General features: G+C 36.0%; 1 protein-coding gene across 2 annotated transcripts in view; it reads left to right on the top strand.

The window, feature by feature from the left end:
- The window catches only part of TRIM8 (tripartite motif containing 8), a 62,303-nt gene extending 44,375 nt beyond the window's left edge, over window positions 1–17,928 (top strand). For both annotated transcript variants that reach the window (XM_026704687.2, XM_087932817.1), the window contains exons 3-7: window positions 7,946–8,041; window positions 9,282–9,515; window positions 13,143–13,174; window positions 13,936–14,051; window positions 16,570–17,928. In XM_026704687.2, the coding sequence (XP_026560472.1) occupies window positions 7,946–8,041; window positions 9,282–9,515; window positions 13,143–13,174; window positions 13,936–14,051; window positions 16,570–17,177 (1,086 nt within the window). In that variant the 3' untranslated portion in view covers window positions 17,178–17,928. The remainder of the gene's footprint in view (window positions 1–7,945; window positions 8,042–9,281; window positions 9,516–13,142; window positions 13,175–13,935; window positions 14,052–16,569) is intronic.
- The last annotated feature ends 200 nt before the right edge of the window (window positions 17,929–18,128 follow it).

Below are 18,128 nucleotides of genomic sequence, written 5' to 3'. Positions count from 1 at the left end.
CAGATGAACCCTGTTGTTGAATGAGCTGCTATAATTGTTTTTAAACTTCATTCATCCAATGCCCTCCTAGTTGTGTTAAATTTTAGCTCAGAGCAGAGGTGCTATTCAGCAGGTTCTGACCAGTTCTGGAGAACCTGTAGCGGAAATGGTGAGTAGTTTGGAGAACCGGCAAATACCATCTCTGCCTGGAGATTTTACAGTATTTTTTCCCTGCCATGCCCACCAAGTCACGCCCACGGAACTGGTAGTAAAAAAAAAATGAATCCTACAACTGGCTCAGAGCATACCTGTCAGCATACTGACTGGCAGTCAACTGGGGTGGTAAGAGTTGCAATCCAACATATCTGGAGGATTCCATGTATGGAAAGGCTGTTGTGGTCTAACTGAAACATACTAAGGATTTACATTGCCCCATTTTCGAAATCTTGCAATTTGCTATAGGAATAGGCAAATAAATAAATATAAGTTTCTGATCCTATTGTTTCTAGTTATAACTAGCTCTCACGTGGGAGTTAACAATTCTAAAATGAAATTCGAGTATATGAGTAGTGTGCTTATGAGCCATGGTTTGTCATACATTTGATTAATTACAATGATGAGAAATGTAAATTTATTTTTTGCAATATGTGCTTTATCAAGAACCCCACATGTCACAGTTTTACATTGTAAAATATTTTTTTATTTTAATAACACATGTGTGGGAAAAATCTTTTTTCTTAAATTCAAGGAGTAGAAGTATGAAATTTAAACTAAGAGGAGAGTGTACCATTAAGTTGGGTAAACTGTAAAATACAAGGACAATCTTAAATAGTATTTTTTTTGTGTGTTCCCTTCATTTGTTTGCTGTATGGCCATCTCCCTTTATAACAGGCAACTATCACTATCTTATAACAAATGTTCATATTGAAAAAATTGGGATATCATAGACTTTAAAAAGAACAGTTTTGTGTGGCTATGTAAATAAAAGCACATACTATCTGTGTGTATGATTAGGGAATTAAAAGGTGAAGTAAGTTTTGTTACTCTTCCTCTGAATTAGAGTTGATCCTGGATTCAGATTTCTTTAAAAGGTCCTGATAACCTAATAATGTTAGGATGGAAAACGAATACCTAAAAAATGAATCAATGGCGTATGGTTTTCTTTTGTTGGTAAATTTTCCAGGGTTTCTAACTCATCACTAGATATTCACCACTTTATATAAATGGAACTGGATGAGTCATTTGACTTGATTTATATCAGGGGAAATAAGAAGAAAAATCCTGTCTCAGCATAATATTGGAACTAATCCTCTCAGGTCTTTGACTCCTTTTTAGTTTTTTGAATCAGTGACATAGATCATGCTGCCATAACAGTGAGTTAATGACAGACAGGAGTTGCTTCATTTGTTCAGGACAGCATCTCTTCCAAATTCACTTCTCTGAATGGTTGTGATTGATTGCAACACCCTAGCATTAGAAATTTTGGCTAATATTTTAATTTAAAATATTTTTTATTCTTCCCACTTTGAACTCATCATTGACACATGCACTGAACTTCCAATGATTGCACTAAAATAGAAAATTAATTCCAATAAGTGACATAAAAAAAATAAAGCATAGTAGCAAAACAACAAATCTCAATTCTGTTTTTGCTCTATGACAGAAAAATTTTCATTCTTTCTGGAAAGAAGTGAGACAAAAGGTATTTAGGACATTATATTGCTGAACAGTTTGTGGCATTGATATTAAGTTTGATTCTACTTACTATTATGGTATATAAGGATATGTCAAACACTGATTTATATCAAATACTTTTCATTCCATTTAGTTTATGAAATATTCTATGGGCTATTTTAAAAAAATAAAGATCTTTAATACTAGACACTATATTTCCTAAAAACTGCAAAATTCTCCACTGAACCTCTGAATAAGTCTCAGAATTGTTATAATTGTTTGCTAGATCTCAGCAAAAGATTAACCGAGTTTTAAAATCTATGTCCATCTAGAGACATTGGAATATTCATATTGTACTTTAACTGCACTCAAAATCAAAGATGATTGTATTTGTACAATGGTAATCCATTATGATTGTCATTAGTATCTATAAATATTCCTATGTTAGTGATTATTCAACAGAAGGCATAGCAAATATTACTTTGTATCTGCATAAGATTTTTATATATATATATATATATATATATATATATATATATATATATATATATACATACATACATACACACACACACATACATACATATACATACACACACACACACACACACACACACACATACACACACACACACACACACACACACACACACAAATTTGCTCTTTCATTCATTTAAGGGACAGGGAATTTTCAGCATGCCTATCTCTAGAGTTGGTATCCTATCCCTCCTCAATGCCAAACTTGAAAGCAGATATACAGAGGTTCAGATGTCAGCACTGGGAGAAACAGAAAGGATTTAATTTGTTCCTGAAAAAAAATAATGAGCTCGTTACTTTTGCTACAGCAGTAGTGATATTCAAAATTCAGAGAGTCTCAGTTACTGGTAAATTAAATATCAAGATTCTTCTCCACCCCCAACCCCTGGATCTATTATAGCTTTCTCCCACCTAGTTTCTAGGTTTTTAGGCTACAACTCTTATTATCCTCACCAGCCGCCATGAATGGTTATGTGCTCACTGGGAATTATTGAGCTACAGTATAGAACTATGGAAGAAGTTGTAGTTCCTTCTAGAAAAGGAACCAGGTTGGGAGAACAATCTGTGATATTCAGCAGTTAATAGTACAGATGTTGAAAACTGATAAATTTGCATATGCTTCACATTGGTGCCTCCCACATTTGTTACCCTATTTTAAATCTTTCATTTTCTATTTAATAGCTTTGCTCATGCATACTGCAAATGCTGTTGGTCCTACTCAGTGTTTCAGTTCAGGGAAAGAACTGACAAGTCTGCCAAATGTGGGATGTCCCCATTCCTTAATAAGGATGAGCTGTGAGGAATGCAAAAAGTCTCAGCTCTTAACTTGTACTGACAGGAAAGTGAATAGAATTAGACTAGGAATTGGTAGCATTTATACCCTATCCAGCTCACATTTCTAAATGGATGCTGAAAGTTCTGTTTTGATACACTGATATTATCCTAGTCATGCCCAAGTCTTTCACAGAGTGTAGTTTAGTTTTTCTTAATAAACTAGCAAAGTGTAGTTGAGCTTTTACAAACAGCTCTGTATTGTACTTTGTCTCTAGATAGAATGCAGCTCTCTTTTAAAAGACTAAGGATTCCTAAGTGAAACCTGTGGTACCACTTTGGGGAATTTTTTTTAAAGGACAGGTTAGAGAGGCAAAAAATAGGCAAAAATGAATTATTTTCTCTGTAAGTTTTGCAAACAGTTTTATTAGTTGTGTTGCAGCCCTCTATTGTTTTATCCCAACTTCTGTAGATAACGAGGATCAAGGTACCTGAGATCTGCAGGAAACATCAAGAAAATAAGGAAAGAGTTCCAATATTTTTGCCTAATGGATAGAGAAAATAGTGGCCTTCCTTGCACTTAAATTGATTTACTCTTCGCTGTACTTGACACAAGAACCAAGTACCTGATTATAAACCTCAACCAGCTATTTATGATAATAATAATCCCTTCAGAACTGGTTTTTGTTATTGCCCTTCTGCCTATTCTAACCACTTCACTTTCCTTCTTGATCTTCCTTACCCTTATTGCTTCAATGGGGGTGTAGTAAAAAAGTTAGGTAAATTTTCCCCTCCCGAGAATGAATGGGAGACACACACACACACAAACACACACACACCACATCTAAGCCAACAGAAGACCAAAATATTTGGAGACTGGTAAATTACATTGGCTTGTTTTGCATTTCCCCTACTTTTATTGAAATGGTAAACATATATTTTAAAAAACTTTTGATAGTGAAAAATATGCCATCACCTGAGGTTTTCTTTCCCAAAGGTCAGAAATGTGAATCCTTTGTGTTATATTGAAATATTTTGCTATCTCATTTATCTCCAGTTCCTGGAGATTTTGTTATCAATTACTAACATAGCTTGAGTGGGAAACAAAATTATTTTGCATAACGTTTTGAAGAAACAGATTATTTTAAAGTTAAATATTTAAAATAGCTTTTCTGAATGTGTTGTTCATCAGAGGTGTTAGAATACAAGTTACGTCATCTCCACTTAGCCTGGACAGCTGTTCAGAAAGGCTGACTATGGAGATTTATTTTAAGAGATTTATCCTATATTTCTTATCCCCAGAAAAGAATGAATTTTCTAGTATTCTGTTACATCTAAATATATTGTCTATATTATTTATAATTTTATAGATATTTATAATTATCTTTCATGCTGATTCCCTGCAGTTTATATTAATTGAAATAGTTAAAATTAAATTACATACAGACTGTTTTAATTACATGATAGCCCTATTTTGTATTATTTTTAAATGCAAATTTTTCCATTTCAGTTTCATCACCAGCAGTTGGGAATGGGCAGAATACAAATAAGATAACTAAATAATCTATTACTGCTTAAAACTCCCTAGGAATACACAGATAATGATTTCCTACTGCAGAACCCAGCTTGAATGATGTCAGTTGAATTTCATTAGTTGGAGGAGGTAGCCAGAAACGAGAGAATGAAATGAAATGAAATACATAGATATTTATTTATTTAGAATAATTAATTTTGATCAGTTTAGTATTGTCAGAAGAGCACATGAAAAATCTCTACCATGGAAGCTTAGTGGATTTAGCTCTCCTTGAATAAGTGCATCTCCTGGGGACCAAGGTCTCAATTCTCAGAAGGCAGAACGGGTTGCAAATTTTGTAGATAAATCTTCGTTGATATTTATGTATTTATAAAAATTATATGACCACCCAACTCACTTATGGTGACTCTGGGTAGCTTACATAAATAAAAACTCGAATACAAAACATAGTAACTGCCCCCAATCTCTTCCCCGCCCCTCCCAATCCCAATCAAAATCTTTGAAGCCTCTGGTTCAGCTTTTCCTCTAATCTATCTTTCACAAAATTTCCTAGCCAAATTTCACATATGTACCAGTCAGACAACAATGAATGGATATGGTATTGCTACATATGCACATGCTTGTTGCAGACAAATATCAAATGAGAAGGTCATTTCTCCATAGATATCAAGAGTTATGTTACATATAGATTCAATATGTCAAAATGCATTATTTTAAGCAGTAATAGGTTATTTAGTTATCTTATTTGTATGCTGCCCATTCCCAAAATGGTGATGAAACTTAAATGGAAAAATTTGCACTTAAAAATAATACAAACCAGGGCTATCATGTAATTAAAACAATGTTAATTCTCTACTACTATTTTTGACAAATTAACTCTTTCATGTATGGCATCAGTATCAGCCTATTTATTCAAGCTATGTATCCATCTATGTTTCTCAACTTTTTCTAGTTTAATACTTATTGCCAGCTATGTGAGATACCATTTTATCTAGTGAGCAATGACAATAGGTTTATAAGAATTCTTTCCAGTGTAATGTAAGGATTTAATGCTCGGCTTGAACTAGAATGACTTGAATTTGCTGTGACAAGAAGCTGCCTGGGTGGCCTTGGGCATGTCAGTGTCTTTCAGCCTAGTCATCTTCATAACAATGAAAAAATAAAGCAACTTCATTTCCATGGAAGTAGGGCAGAGAAGTAACCTGCAGTTACCTGGGTGTTAAGTGGTCAAAGGTAGACAGTTCATACAACAATTGAAATTATCGTAGTCATGTAAAAATAAGTTTCATATCTGGGTAATACTATCTGAAATCAAAGTGCATTCTATTTGTATGTAGAAGCTGCTTAAAGCAAAGGGAAGAAATTATACAAGACTGGTTTATCTGGCTCTTCATTATCACAGAAAACTCATTTGTTTGAAATTACAGTAATGTTCTTTGTAACTTTCAACAAGGAAGCTTAGTTATCTGAAGACCTGTTTGCCTAAAGTGTTTTCATAAGTCCAATGTCTTCTGAAGCATTCTTTCTTTGCCTCTTTTTCTTCTCCTAGCCAAATGACCCAGGGAAACAGCTTTTTAAGTAGAAAGGGCCTTATCTGAAGTTAGTGCATAATAAGTGGGCAAAGTACTATCAAGAATTTTTAGATGATGTAAAATGCTATCAATTATTTATGTTTATATTGAAAGTTTCTATAGAAGTAAAAACACTCTTGTATACACAATAATTTATAGCATTCCAGAAATAATTTCCTCAGAATTGGAAGAACTTTGAAAGTGAAAAATAAGATCATAATAATAGCAAGAATAAAATAAATACAAAGGAAATGATTTAATGTTGATTTTTCATAGTAAGTATTTATTATTTTTAATTTCTTGTTATTATGGCTATAGTATTTATACAGTTTCTAACATTATAGGACAACTAGTCTGCACTTCAAATTGAAAAAAATATTTTGGGTGGAAATTCTATTTTTCTCTCTTAAAGTTTAAGAAACAAAGATATAGATTTTGGTAAGATGTCTCTTAGCAAAGTTTAGTTTAGTTTAGTTTATTGTCATTGCACCTCGTACAATGAAATTCAATACCATCTTCAGTGTGCATTATGACTATGAAAATAAAACAAACATACATCCTTCACATTCTTCACATTGAATTGAAAACCCCTGATACTGCATTAATATTGCACTATACAGTAGAATTCAATAGAGCTACTGCCCTAGGATAGAAGCTGTTTTTCAGCCTATTTGTCCTTGTTTTTATTATTCTGTACCATCTGCCAGATGGTAATAGTTCGAAAAAAGGGTTCCCAGGATGAGATGGATCTTTGAGAATGTTTTGAACTTTCTTAAGGCAGCAGGAGCTATAAAGCTCTTCCAAAGAGAGGAGAGGGCAACCAATAATCTTCTGGACAAGTTAACCTCTGGAGTGCTTTCTTATCTGCCACTGTGCAATTGACAAACCATACACAGATGAATACAAAGATTTGAACAATTAAGATGTTTAAACAATTAAGATGAAAAAGTCCATCTAACAACAAGAAGTGTCCCAATATATTTTTTTCCATCTTTTCCAGATTAGCAAAAATATTCATGTGTTGTGTGTCAGGGTTCCAAGTAACAGCCCATAGGAAATCAAAACTCCAAGGCAGGGTTCCTCAGAGTATAGATTTATTAGGTATGTCATATTGGCACACCTGATGAAAACCTGAATCTGATGTTTCCTGGGTTTTCTCCACCCAAAGTTCTTCCCCACATTGCACACAACCATCACATGCCCCAATCAGGTCTCCCCATTCTGGATGTCTCCCATCCACGCCCCTCCAGGTGCTGGTGAGAGTGTCCTTGGTTCACATAAGAAATAATGTTATTTTGGCTACATATTCCACTCAGCTATCTCTATTCCTCCTTCCCTTTCTTATAGCTCCAACCAGCCTCACTGTGGCAGCCTCAAAGATGGCTCCAGGGCTGGCATGTGTGTGTGTCAGTGTGGGTCTCCTTCCACTCCTGGCACATACTTGTTGCTTACAAAACAAAACAAAAATAAATGATTTGAATAAGGTCTTATGTAACACAGTGGGTTTATCTTTTCTGAAGCACATGTCTTCATTCTTTAATAACTTCTGCATGTCGTTCCAAAATTTGAGAAAAATTGGGAATTGTAGTTCATAGTATATTACCATAGAAGCAGTGATGGTGAGTGGAAGAACAAATCGTTTATCATTTTTTCTTTTTCTAATTAACTGAACACTTTTCAGATTAGCTAGTGAAATTACAAACCTAGGGTTGCCACTGTCACTCTGTTACTTTTGACAGAAAGAGCAGTGGAACATGATGAACTAGTCTTCATCAGCATTTCCAACATTCCTTGTGATTATTATATACCTTTTCAGTTTTCCCCCCTTTCCCTTAAAACATCTTAACAGCCTTTCTTCTGCTTCTTCCTTCTCTTGCAGAAGATGCTGGTGAAGCAGCAGGACCGTCTGGAAGAGCGTGAACAAGACATTGAGGAGCAGCTGTACAAGTTGGAATCGGACAAGCGCCTGGTTGAAGTAATTCTAATTTACTTAAAGCTATAACCAAGAAGAATTATGTTCATCTAGCAAGAAAGTGTTCTTGATAGGGGAATTTCCAGTGAAGGTTTAGTCTTTGGAATCCTTACAAAATAAATGGCATAGTCATGTATTATTTTTCCTCCATGCATGGAACAATTAGAGAATCCCCACCAAAGGCATCATTCACTACAGCTCTCTAATGTTAATTATATCGTTTCAATATGTCTTCTTATGATATGCAGGAACATTGGAAACCACTAATCTACAGGTATTTTTCATACCTTAGACTAGGGGTGTCAAACTTGATTTCATTGAGAGCTGCATCAGTGTTGTGTTTGACCGCGGGTGGACCGGGGTGGGCATGGGCAGCTCGATGTCACTTGCGTCAGGGGGCGCCTGTGGCGGCCTGAGTGCTCTGCCAGCAAAAACGTGTTCCTGAGCTCCATTTTCAGCTTCAACAGCCTCCTGTAACTCTCTGCCAGCAAAAATGGAGCTCAGGAAGGCCGCATGTGGCCAAGCTCCATTTTTGCTGGCAGAGGCACCGTGGCCAGTCCTTCACTGTTTTTCAGGTTGGCCCCATGGGCCAGATCTAAGCACCCCATGGGCTGGATTTGGCCCATGGGCTTTGAGTTTGACACCCCTGCTGTAGACCCTTTTTCTTAAGCTCCTGCCTTCCAGTGTAGCTTCCTCTCTCAGGGCACGAATAATCTACCGAATATGAGATATAAAATAATTTTAGTTTACTTCAGCCTCATACTTCAGCTGATAGTTAGATAGAGAAATTGTCTTTCTAGCATATTTGCCTGGGACAGTAGAGGAGGTTGAGCTAAGGGGGTGCATTGATGTACAATAATGTGTCTATGAAAAACTTCTATTCACGGCTGGAACACAGTCTTTGCCATCTTGATCAAGGACAAAAGCAAACATTTATTTTCTTATAGATGATGCTTCATAGCTGCTATGTGCCATTTGCTAAGATGTGCACCCTTACCACTCTGTTGAACAATCACCACTCTTTTCACATCTTGAAGTAACTGTATTCTTTTAAAGTTCATATAGGCCAGTAGAGCAAAAACAATGCTGTGTAATTTTTTTACCTGTGCAAAAAATGCGAGTGAAAATTGCTTAGAATAAATTTTCTGAATCAGCATTATTGCCACTATCCATTATGAGTGATGTAGTAAGTAAATAAGAGAGGACATTGACTCTGGGCACTCTTCTTTCACTGTACCAATAGGAGAAGGTGAGCCAGCTGAAGGATGAGGTGCGCCTACAGTATGAGAAGATGCATCAGATACTTGATGAGGACCTGCGCAAAACAATGGAGATCCTTGACAAAGCCCAAGCCAAATTCTGCAATGACAATGCTGCCCAGGTGCTGCATTTGAGCGAACGCATGCAGGAGGCTAAGAAACTGCTAAGCTCTGTTCAGGTCATGTATGACAAGACAGAAGACATCAACTTCATGAAGGTGAAAAGTGGGATGTGTTTGGAGAAGGAGAGGTCTGGGCTAAGCATTTAGAATAAAAGAAGGATTCAGAGCTTTTAAACAGTCAAGCCAGTACTGGGTGCATCAAGCTCACAGTTGTAACTTTATTTCCAATCTTTGTCTCCCATCCTGGCAATAGAAATTTCTTCTTTCTCCCCTCTCTTCTTTATAGCCTTTTCAGCTTGCATTTCCATCTCCTTGCATTTGTTTTTCTCAAGTTACCCTGATGAATCCTCCCATATTTACCTGGCAAAACCATATTACTTTAGATTTGATTAACTTTCTGTAGTTTTATTGACTAGTTTGTTTATTGTTTATGGTTCTCTCTCTTTAATAATTTTGAAGCTTCTGCAGCAACACACAGAGATATTGTGCAGAGAGAGAATGAAAAGAGTATTCAATTATTATTCAATTTCTCTATTTGATATAGAAATGCTATCACTGTTTTCTGCATGTTTAAATGCTACTTTGTCAACAAAGGATGAGAATATCCCAAAAAGGTTTATAGAAGTAATAAAAGAAGTAGATTGAAGTTTGATAGAAAAATTCTGGGCTACAGTTGGACAGGTGTTTACTTTTAGCTCTCATGGATGGATTTAAACATTCAGCGTTCGAAACTAGTGCTAAGACCCTGTAGTTTCTGCATATGAATTAGCAGTGTCAAAATTAACAGTGGAAATTAAAATTAAGAGTTGAAAATTAGTCCATGTAGAAAATTATTTTATCTTTCATTTTACCATATAGTATACCATGGGGACATCCAAATGTGTGGTTAATCTTAACACTTGGCAAGGAGTCAGAATTGATCAAAGGATGTATCAATGATAAATATTAAACTTGGATAGTTTGATAGCATATATTTTCAAAGTTCCTTCTTTCTTGTGAACAGATATCTATGAACAAAATATGTTTTCTCATTTTAAGTAGAGCTGAAGACTTAAATTGGACAAGTGCTAAACTATTTTATAGATGATATTCTCAGCCAAAATTATGTTAAATATATAGCAGAAAAAATCTTACAAAATATTTTTGTGATTTTGGATGGGTCATCATCTCTTGACCTAATCTACCTCACATTATTATTTGGTAAAATGTTCTCCTAAGTTACATAAGTGTCCCAAGCTGCCTAAAAGAACTAGTGGCCAACAATATTACCCGTACTCTTGAATATATATAGCACAACAATTTTGTTGAACTTCTAGTTGCTCTGAGTCCATTTATATCCCCACAGTTTCTCCTTCCTAAATGGATAAGATTGAAATTTTACTCAGTTATAACAGCAATGCCGTACACTGTTATGGAAGCCCATTAAGGGCCAGATTAAGGAAAGATCTTCCTGGAGAAAATCTGTGCGGTCACCAATAGTTAACATTAACTTGATGGCACAAAATGAATATTTCTCCTCATCTAAACCCTAAAATTCATACAAAATTCAATCCTGCCTATTCTAATGATATTGCAGCATCAGCTATCATACTTCATGCAGCTCTTAGACAGGATAAAAAGTTCAGTTCAGTTCCTGGACAGAGATGTATTTAGATGAATATTTCAAATAACATTTGTTTAAAATAGATTAGGGGATTCTGTTGACTGTTTTTGAAAATAGTTGCACATCTGGTGTCCAAGAGATGTGTTGGGCTAGAAGTCCCAAGTGTGGCAAATTCTATGTCTCAAAGGATATCAGGTTAGAGAAAGTTGCCTTAAGTATTAAGGCAAAAATAACAATATTATTACCTGCCATGAAAGAAATTGTAGTTAAAATAAAATAAAACTATTATAATTTTGGTCAAATGGCCTAAGGACAGAATCGAATCAACATTTTTAAACTTATATATTTGGTTTTGAGATTCAAATGTTTTAACTGGCTTATTTAGGATTGTGGATTTCCCTTAGGGTTGGAGATGCCTAGTCAATCCTCCTATTAGTTTTCTAAATGTAGCTTTTTAGGTCATACAGCAGATGGATGAGTAAAAAGATTACTTCAAACCTTACTTCAGATAAGGTTCCACTCAGCATTCTTTTCTAAAAAGCTTTTCATATATACCAAATAGCCTAATACTCAATTTTGGAAGTTTCTTCACCTCGTGAATATTAATGCCTCTATTAAAAAGAAGCTTCGTTGTAAATCTTAATAATTGATTGGCAAGGTATTTACACCCTACTGGAATATCTCGTTAAGTCGATTGATACATCATATTGCACTTAATTGTGCTTCAGCAAGAGTCCCAAATCGGACTACTAGAAGAATGGCAGAGTGAGTTAAAAAAATTAATGTGTCAGAATGTGAGGTTATTCTTAATATTATTAACATTCAGTAGGTGCATGAAGCCAAGGAAGTGTAGTGAAATGACAGCAATAGTGGTAATCTTGTGCTCTAAAACCCAGGGTCTATCTGTCATATACTACAGCTAAAATAATAAAAACTAGAATCATTATAGAGCAATAGATAAAGTTATTGGGTTTTCACCTAACTCAAAATATTTGCTTAGTAACTTCTGCTATTTGTTTCAGAAAAGATTATCTGTAGGATTAATTAAATTTGTAAGATTAATTAAGAAGGCTGTCTTATTTTCATTGTTGTGATCCAGGAAATCATAGCAAATATATCTAAAACCAAGAAGGTTTGTGTAAACTACTAGCATTTTTTGCAATTAACCTAAAGTATATTGTACACCACTGATTGAACTTGAATAGCTGATTCTATACTGATCCCATATATTTTAATTACAACAGAGAAATGAAAGGGTATTGGTAGAAGCATATTGTAATACAGAGAGTGGTAATATAGTACTTCAGAATGCTCTACATATATTCTCATGAACTTTACAACTCTGAAAAGCAATCCAGATTATCTTTTATGACAGGGTCCCCAACCACTGGTCCCCGGACCGGTACCGGTCCGTGGAACAATTTCTACCGGGCTGCCAGTTTGCTGGGCGCCGCCATCTTGTTTTGATGAAAAAGTGCTTCTGGTGAGCTTTTCTGGGTAGAAAGCGGCGTTTGGGTGCTGAAAGAATCCTCGCGCCTTAGTTTCATCGAGGGGGCGGCGGCTTCGAACAAAACTAAGGCGCGAGGATTCTTTCAGCACGCATGGCAAGGAGAGCCGAGTGACCGTCCCAAAGCCATCGCGAAGCCCATCGACAAAGGAGGAGTTGAAGGTGGCGGGGAGAAGCGGGGGACGGCTGGCTGGCCGGTTGCTCAGCTCGCCTTGCCATGCGTGCTGATGCCGGTACCGGGCCGCAGATGATTTTGTGATGCCGGTACCAGGCCACGGCCCAAAAAAGGTTGGGGACCACTGTTTTATGAGAAGAAAAATTTGCTATCTACCTTGACAGTATTCATAATGGTAGCCACTAAATTCCAGAGTTTCAGCCAGAAGTCATTCTTGTTAACTGAAAAACTTTGGAAAATACAGAAAATGAATGAGCTGTGATCGTCAGGTAGTTTGGTTATGGAATACTTATAGGTTGTTGGAGATGAATTTAATAAATGTATATAATCAATAGGAACACCCTAGATATCTGCAGAATTTGGAAAACTGTAGTTTATGTGTCATCAGACATCTATTTGATTGACAACTACTAATTATATTTCTTTATTCTTTTCTAGAATACAAAGTCAGTGAAGATCTTGATGGATAGGTAAGAAATCTATTGGCAGTAATTTGGAGGGTGGTTTGTATTAGAAGGTGGTTTGAAATGCAGAAAATCCAGATAACCATCTGAGTGGCTGTAAAGATAACATTAACAAAGCTAATTTCTTTTCCTCAGCTGCCATTATTATAACCATGGTTATTGTTGCACTGAAATGGAACTCTCTGTTGTATACTTTACTCAGAACGAGGGTTCAAGAAAATGACAACTATATTTCTCAAACATGAAAAATACAAGTTTTGCTTCTGCACTGATGGAACAAAGTTATGGTTTGGGGGTTTTGTGCTTTAGTTTCTGCTATACACTTTGTGTTATTTGTGTCCACTCAAATCAGAGCAAAAAAAAAAAAGTTCTTTGAATTATGCCCTGTATCTACAAAACCAGAGAATCCCCGCAAATAAACTGTTCTCTGTTAGTGACAGAAACGTGTAAGAAAAATATTAGTTTAAATGGTGTTTGGCAGTTGAGAACACGATTTCTTAAAAAGACATGGGAAATCTTAAATTTACAGAATTGTTTTTCAAGAAGAAAGAATAATATGTGGAGGAAAGAAAATTGTTCTTAGAGATATAGGGGGAAAAGTTTGCTGGGAGATAAATGTTTGAACAATTGAGGCTTCCCTTAAATTAGCAGAAGGATGGAGCCATAAGAAAGAATCAGATGGCTAACAAGAGGCACTGTGGATATTTATCGAGCTGGCTTTTGTTAAAAAAAAAATAATTGTAATAGATTGTAATGCTCATTTTAAGGACTCAGAACTGCACAGGAGGCAGCCTGCCCCCTCCTAAGATTGGCCACCTCAATTCCAAGCTCTTCCTGAATGAGATTGCCAAGAAGGAAAAACAGTTGCGGAAGCTCCTGGAAGGTGAGTAATATTTCCCATGACACTTCATCATTTGTATACTCACTACTGAATTTCCGTTTGCATGAATCGGGACAGAGTATCTTTCGGCTACCTTTTTTTAACAATTATTTTTGAAAATTGGAAACCACAGGAAACAGGGTAATGGGGATGTAACGTGTGTGAGCAGGACCTTTTTTGGTTTGGGAGTGTTGTTGGATGAGTTTTATATTTCTTCCTTTAGGAATAAGCACAACATATTCAATTCACAGATTTGCTCCTGTATTTCAAGGAAATCATCCCAGGAGAAGAATCTGGGTTCTATAGAATAGCGATTTTAAATCAGCCAATGACTTAATAGCTGGCCATCAACATCCCAATCAACAACTAAAAAGCTAAAGACAACAAGGTGCCACATAAATACTCATAGAATAGGCCAAAGCATACATTCTGCTATAGAGAAGATCCTTGAGTGTGGAATCTAGGACCAGTCCAAAAGCTTGGAAGAGTAAATCTCTCGTCCTTGTGACCAACCTAGATTGGATCCCAATCTTAAATCTGTACATGGTTTTCCAACTATCTATTTTTAGGCGGACGAAACCATTTTATTTTTGTGTTATTTCTTTTAATTTGTCTTCCATTCCTTACACTGTGCTTCTTTATTAATTGGCAATTTAATTTTAATTCAAAGGGAATTGTGGCAAGAATGTGGCACAAAATGATATTCTTCCCATAATATTTTCACTGTATATTGTTAGTCCCAGATCTACAAAGTTTAAGATATTTTAGAAACAAAAGGTGGTCTTAATAGTACTAGAAAGATAACTCAATTTGATGTCTTTGCTATTTTCTACATAACCTCTAGAATAGGAATGGAAAATCTGTTTCCTTCCAAATGTTGCTAGACTACCAGCTCTCAGTTTACCATTTTGATTGGAATTGATAATCCAAAAGCATTGGAAGGGCCTAGAATTTCTACTCTGTCCTATAGAGCAAGGATGTCAAACTTGCGGCATCATGTTGTCATCACGTGACATATCGCTACTTTTTCCCCCTTCACTAAACCAGGGTTGGGGCGTGGTCAATGCATGTCACATCCAGCCCATGGGCCATAAGTTTGACACCTCTGCTATAGAGTATGGCCTTAATCCAAGAAAGAAGTTAAAGAGGTACAGTCTCTTTGGATATTCTTTCAATTACTGCTATACTGCTGGCTCCCCTGAGTTAATTCTGTAGCAACCAATATATTTCTATTATTATTTGTCAGGTACCTGGGGTGAGGAGTGTAGATTATTATCCAAAACATTTGGAGCTGCTATTTTCACCAGCTGTAATTTGGCTGCATTCAGTTGCACTTGGAATGGCTGTTCATGGGTTAAAATTTATGAGACAAGGATCAAAAAGGGGTTATAAATATGTTGCCCCTTGGCTCTAGAATGTTGAGGACATTTTTGAGTAGCATTTCTATATTCTCCAAAATGATAAATCATCAAGTGTTTTTAAGATTTCAACATTGACACATGACATCTTAAAGAATTTCAAGTGAAATTGATAAAATCCTATAAATTTCAATATTCTTGTTAGATTTCAACTAATCATATTGATCAATGATTTCTGCATTATTGCATGTGATCATGCTATGGTTACCAATGCTACTGAAAAGGTTACCAATTCCTGATTTATAATATTTTTGAATAATTATTTTAATGTTTATACTCTGCTTATATGGGAATATTTGTATATCAGGAGAATATTTCTATGAGATGATATTAAATGGGCAAGTGTTGCTGCATAGTCTCTTCAAATATATATTGATAGAAATAATTCATTAGAAAATGACATTATAAGATATTACCTCCAAAAATCTTTCTAGATCACTCAACACATTAACATTAAATAATAATACATCTTGCCACAATTGCAGACTTCCTGATTATGCACATTATTATTACATGGACCTATAATAATATGGCCCTTTATTTGAACAAAGCAAAGAGTTGAGAACTGCATATGTGAATTTGGAGGGGTGTTATGGAAGTACAATTTGCAGGTTCTTTAATTCTATTTTTAACATATGTTCTTACTAGTATTTTGTGTTTTATATTTTGTATTCTGTTATGCTCTAATAGTTAATCAATAAAATGTTACTATCCCCAAGGTACTTTTTCAAGAGGCAACTGGACTTTCTAGTTTTTCTTTGAATCCAGGTTCTGCATCAAAATTATATTTGAATTTGTTATGCACATTAGAAAACACTGCATGTTAACACCGTCTTTCCCGCAGATAACAAAATTTAGTATTTAATATTTTCTCTTTCTGTCTGTTCAGTATAAGAATAGAAGTCCAGCAGACATCTCTACAATGGATAGCTAGAATAATCAGGGGTTCTTTTCCTAGTTTCTATTAGTTTTGAGATCATGTCTGTCTTTGGCATTATCTGGCAGACTTCATTATATTACTAACACACACATGGATCTGTGCTGTTGCCTTAATCACTCAGCTGAAAATGGAGATGTCACTTATTTTTTCTGTTTCATTTCAGGTCCTTTCAGTACCCCTGTGCCATTCCTGCAGAGCATCCCTATGTATCCCTGCAGCGTCAGTAACTCAGGAGCGGAGAAACGCAAGCACTCCACAGCTTTTCCAGAAGCCAGTTTCTTGGAGCCATCCTCGGGACCTGTTGCCAACCAGTACGTCAGCCAGGGGGCTTCGGCTGGTGAAGGCCAGTCTGCACAACCCATGGTGCCTTGTAGCTCCACGCAGCACATAGTAGGACTCTCCAGTGGCCCCCAACCAGTTCACTCCAGCTCCATGTTCAACCCTTCTCACTATCCCAACAGCACATCATCTCAGCAGTCTGTGCTGTCCCAATATGGTGGGCGCAAAATTCTTGTCTGTTCAGTGGACAACTGTTACTGTTCCTCAGTATCCAATCACAGTGGGCATCAGCCCTACCCACGATCCGGCCACTTTCCATGGACAGTGTCATCACAGGAATATTCCCACCCACTCCCACCTGCTCCATCTGTACCTCAGTCGCTTCCAGGATTGGCAGTGAGAGAATGGATTGATGCATCTCAGCAACATGGACGCCAGGATTTCTATAGAGTTTATGGTCAGCCTTCCACCAAACACTATGTCACCAGTTAACCATCTGGTTTTGGTAGAATCCTGTTGATTTTTGAATTTTTTTAATCTAGTTTTTGTTGTTATTTTAAATCAAATCCATTTCCATCTATCCCTACCACATGCCAGATTCAGAGTGGGGCATTGTTGTCATCTCTTATTTCTAATTTAATTCTTTAAAATTCCTTTCTTTCTATCAGGTTGGGGATGGGAACTGTGGGAAAAAATTAACAAGAATTTCAATCAAGTATTTGCTTTGGATCATGTGACATTGCTACTTTCCTACGGGGAAAACTTAAAGGGACAGATGATCCTTTTTATTTCAGAGTCTGGGCTCTTTGGTTTTCCTTTTAATTATTTTCTCCTTCCCATTTTTAAGACAAATTTCTATCATTGATTCATTAAGAAATGACACTTGTAGAGGTTTTTTTTTTAAGGCTGATTTTTTTTGTGTGTTAAAAGGCCACGTATCGTACATATTGGCATTTTTTTCTTCTTTCAGAGATTTGTAAATACACAATGGCAGGAAATGAAATGCACAAAAAAGGGAAAAGAAACTTAAAAAAAAATAAAAATCTGTTTTAGTTTCCAGGAGGGAAGTGTGTGCCTAAGTACACACATGGTTTCCTGTGTTTTGTTGATGCAACTTCCTCTAACAAGCACTTTGTATTAAAAAAAATGGACTTCCTGTTATAAGATGCAGGTATTTATTCTGTAACCAATTTTAGAACACACACACACAAAATATTCAAATAAATGTGATCACTTAGTGCAATGCCTTGTTCTGGTTTGCCTGTGTGGGCATTACTTTACCCAGTTATGTCTGAGAATAAGGATATGTTGATCAGAAAGCAAATCTGATAGCCTTTAAAAAAAATAGATCACACTCTTCTATGTCTATGCATGCCCTTGGGAATAATTCTAAATCAGGAATATCAAACTCAATTTCATTGAGGGCTGCATCAGGGTTGCATT

The sequence above is a fragment of the Pseudonaja textilis genome, chromosome 4, assembly GCF_049901715.1.
Source record: "Pseudonaja textilis isolate UNSWEBS1 chromosome 4, rPseTex1.2, whole genome shotgun sequence".
Lineage (NCBI taxonomy): Eukaryota > Metazoa > Chordata > Lepidosauria > Squamata > Elapidae > Pseudonaja > Pseudonaja textilis.
Note: the sequence above shows the minus strand (reverse complement) of the source record. Positions and strands in the feature narration are given on the sequence as shown.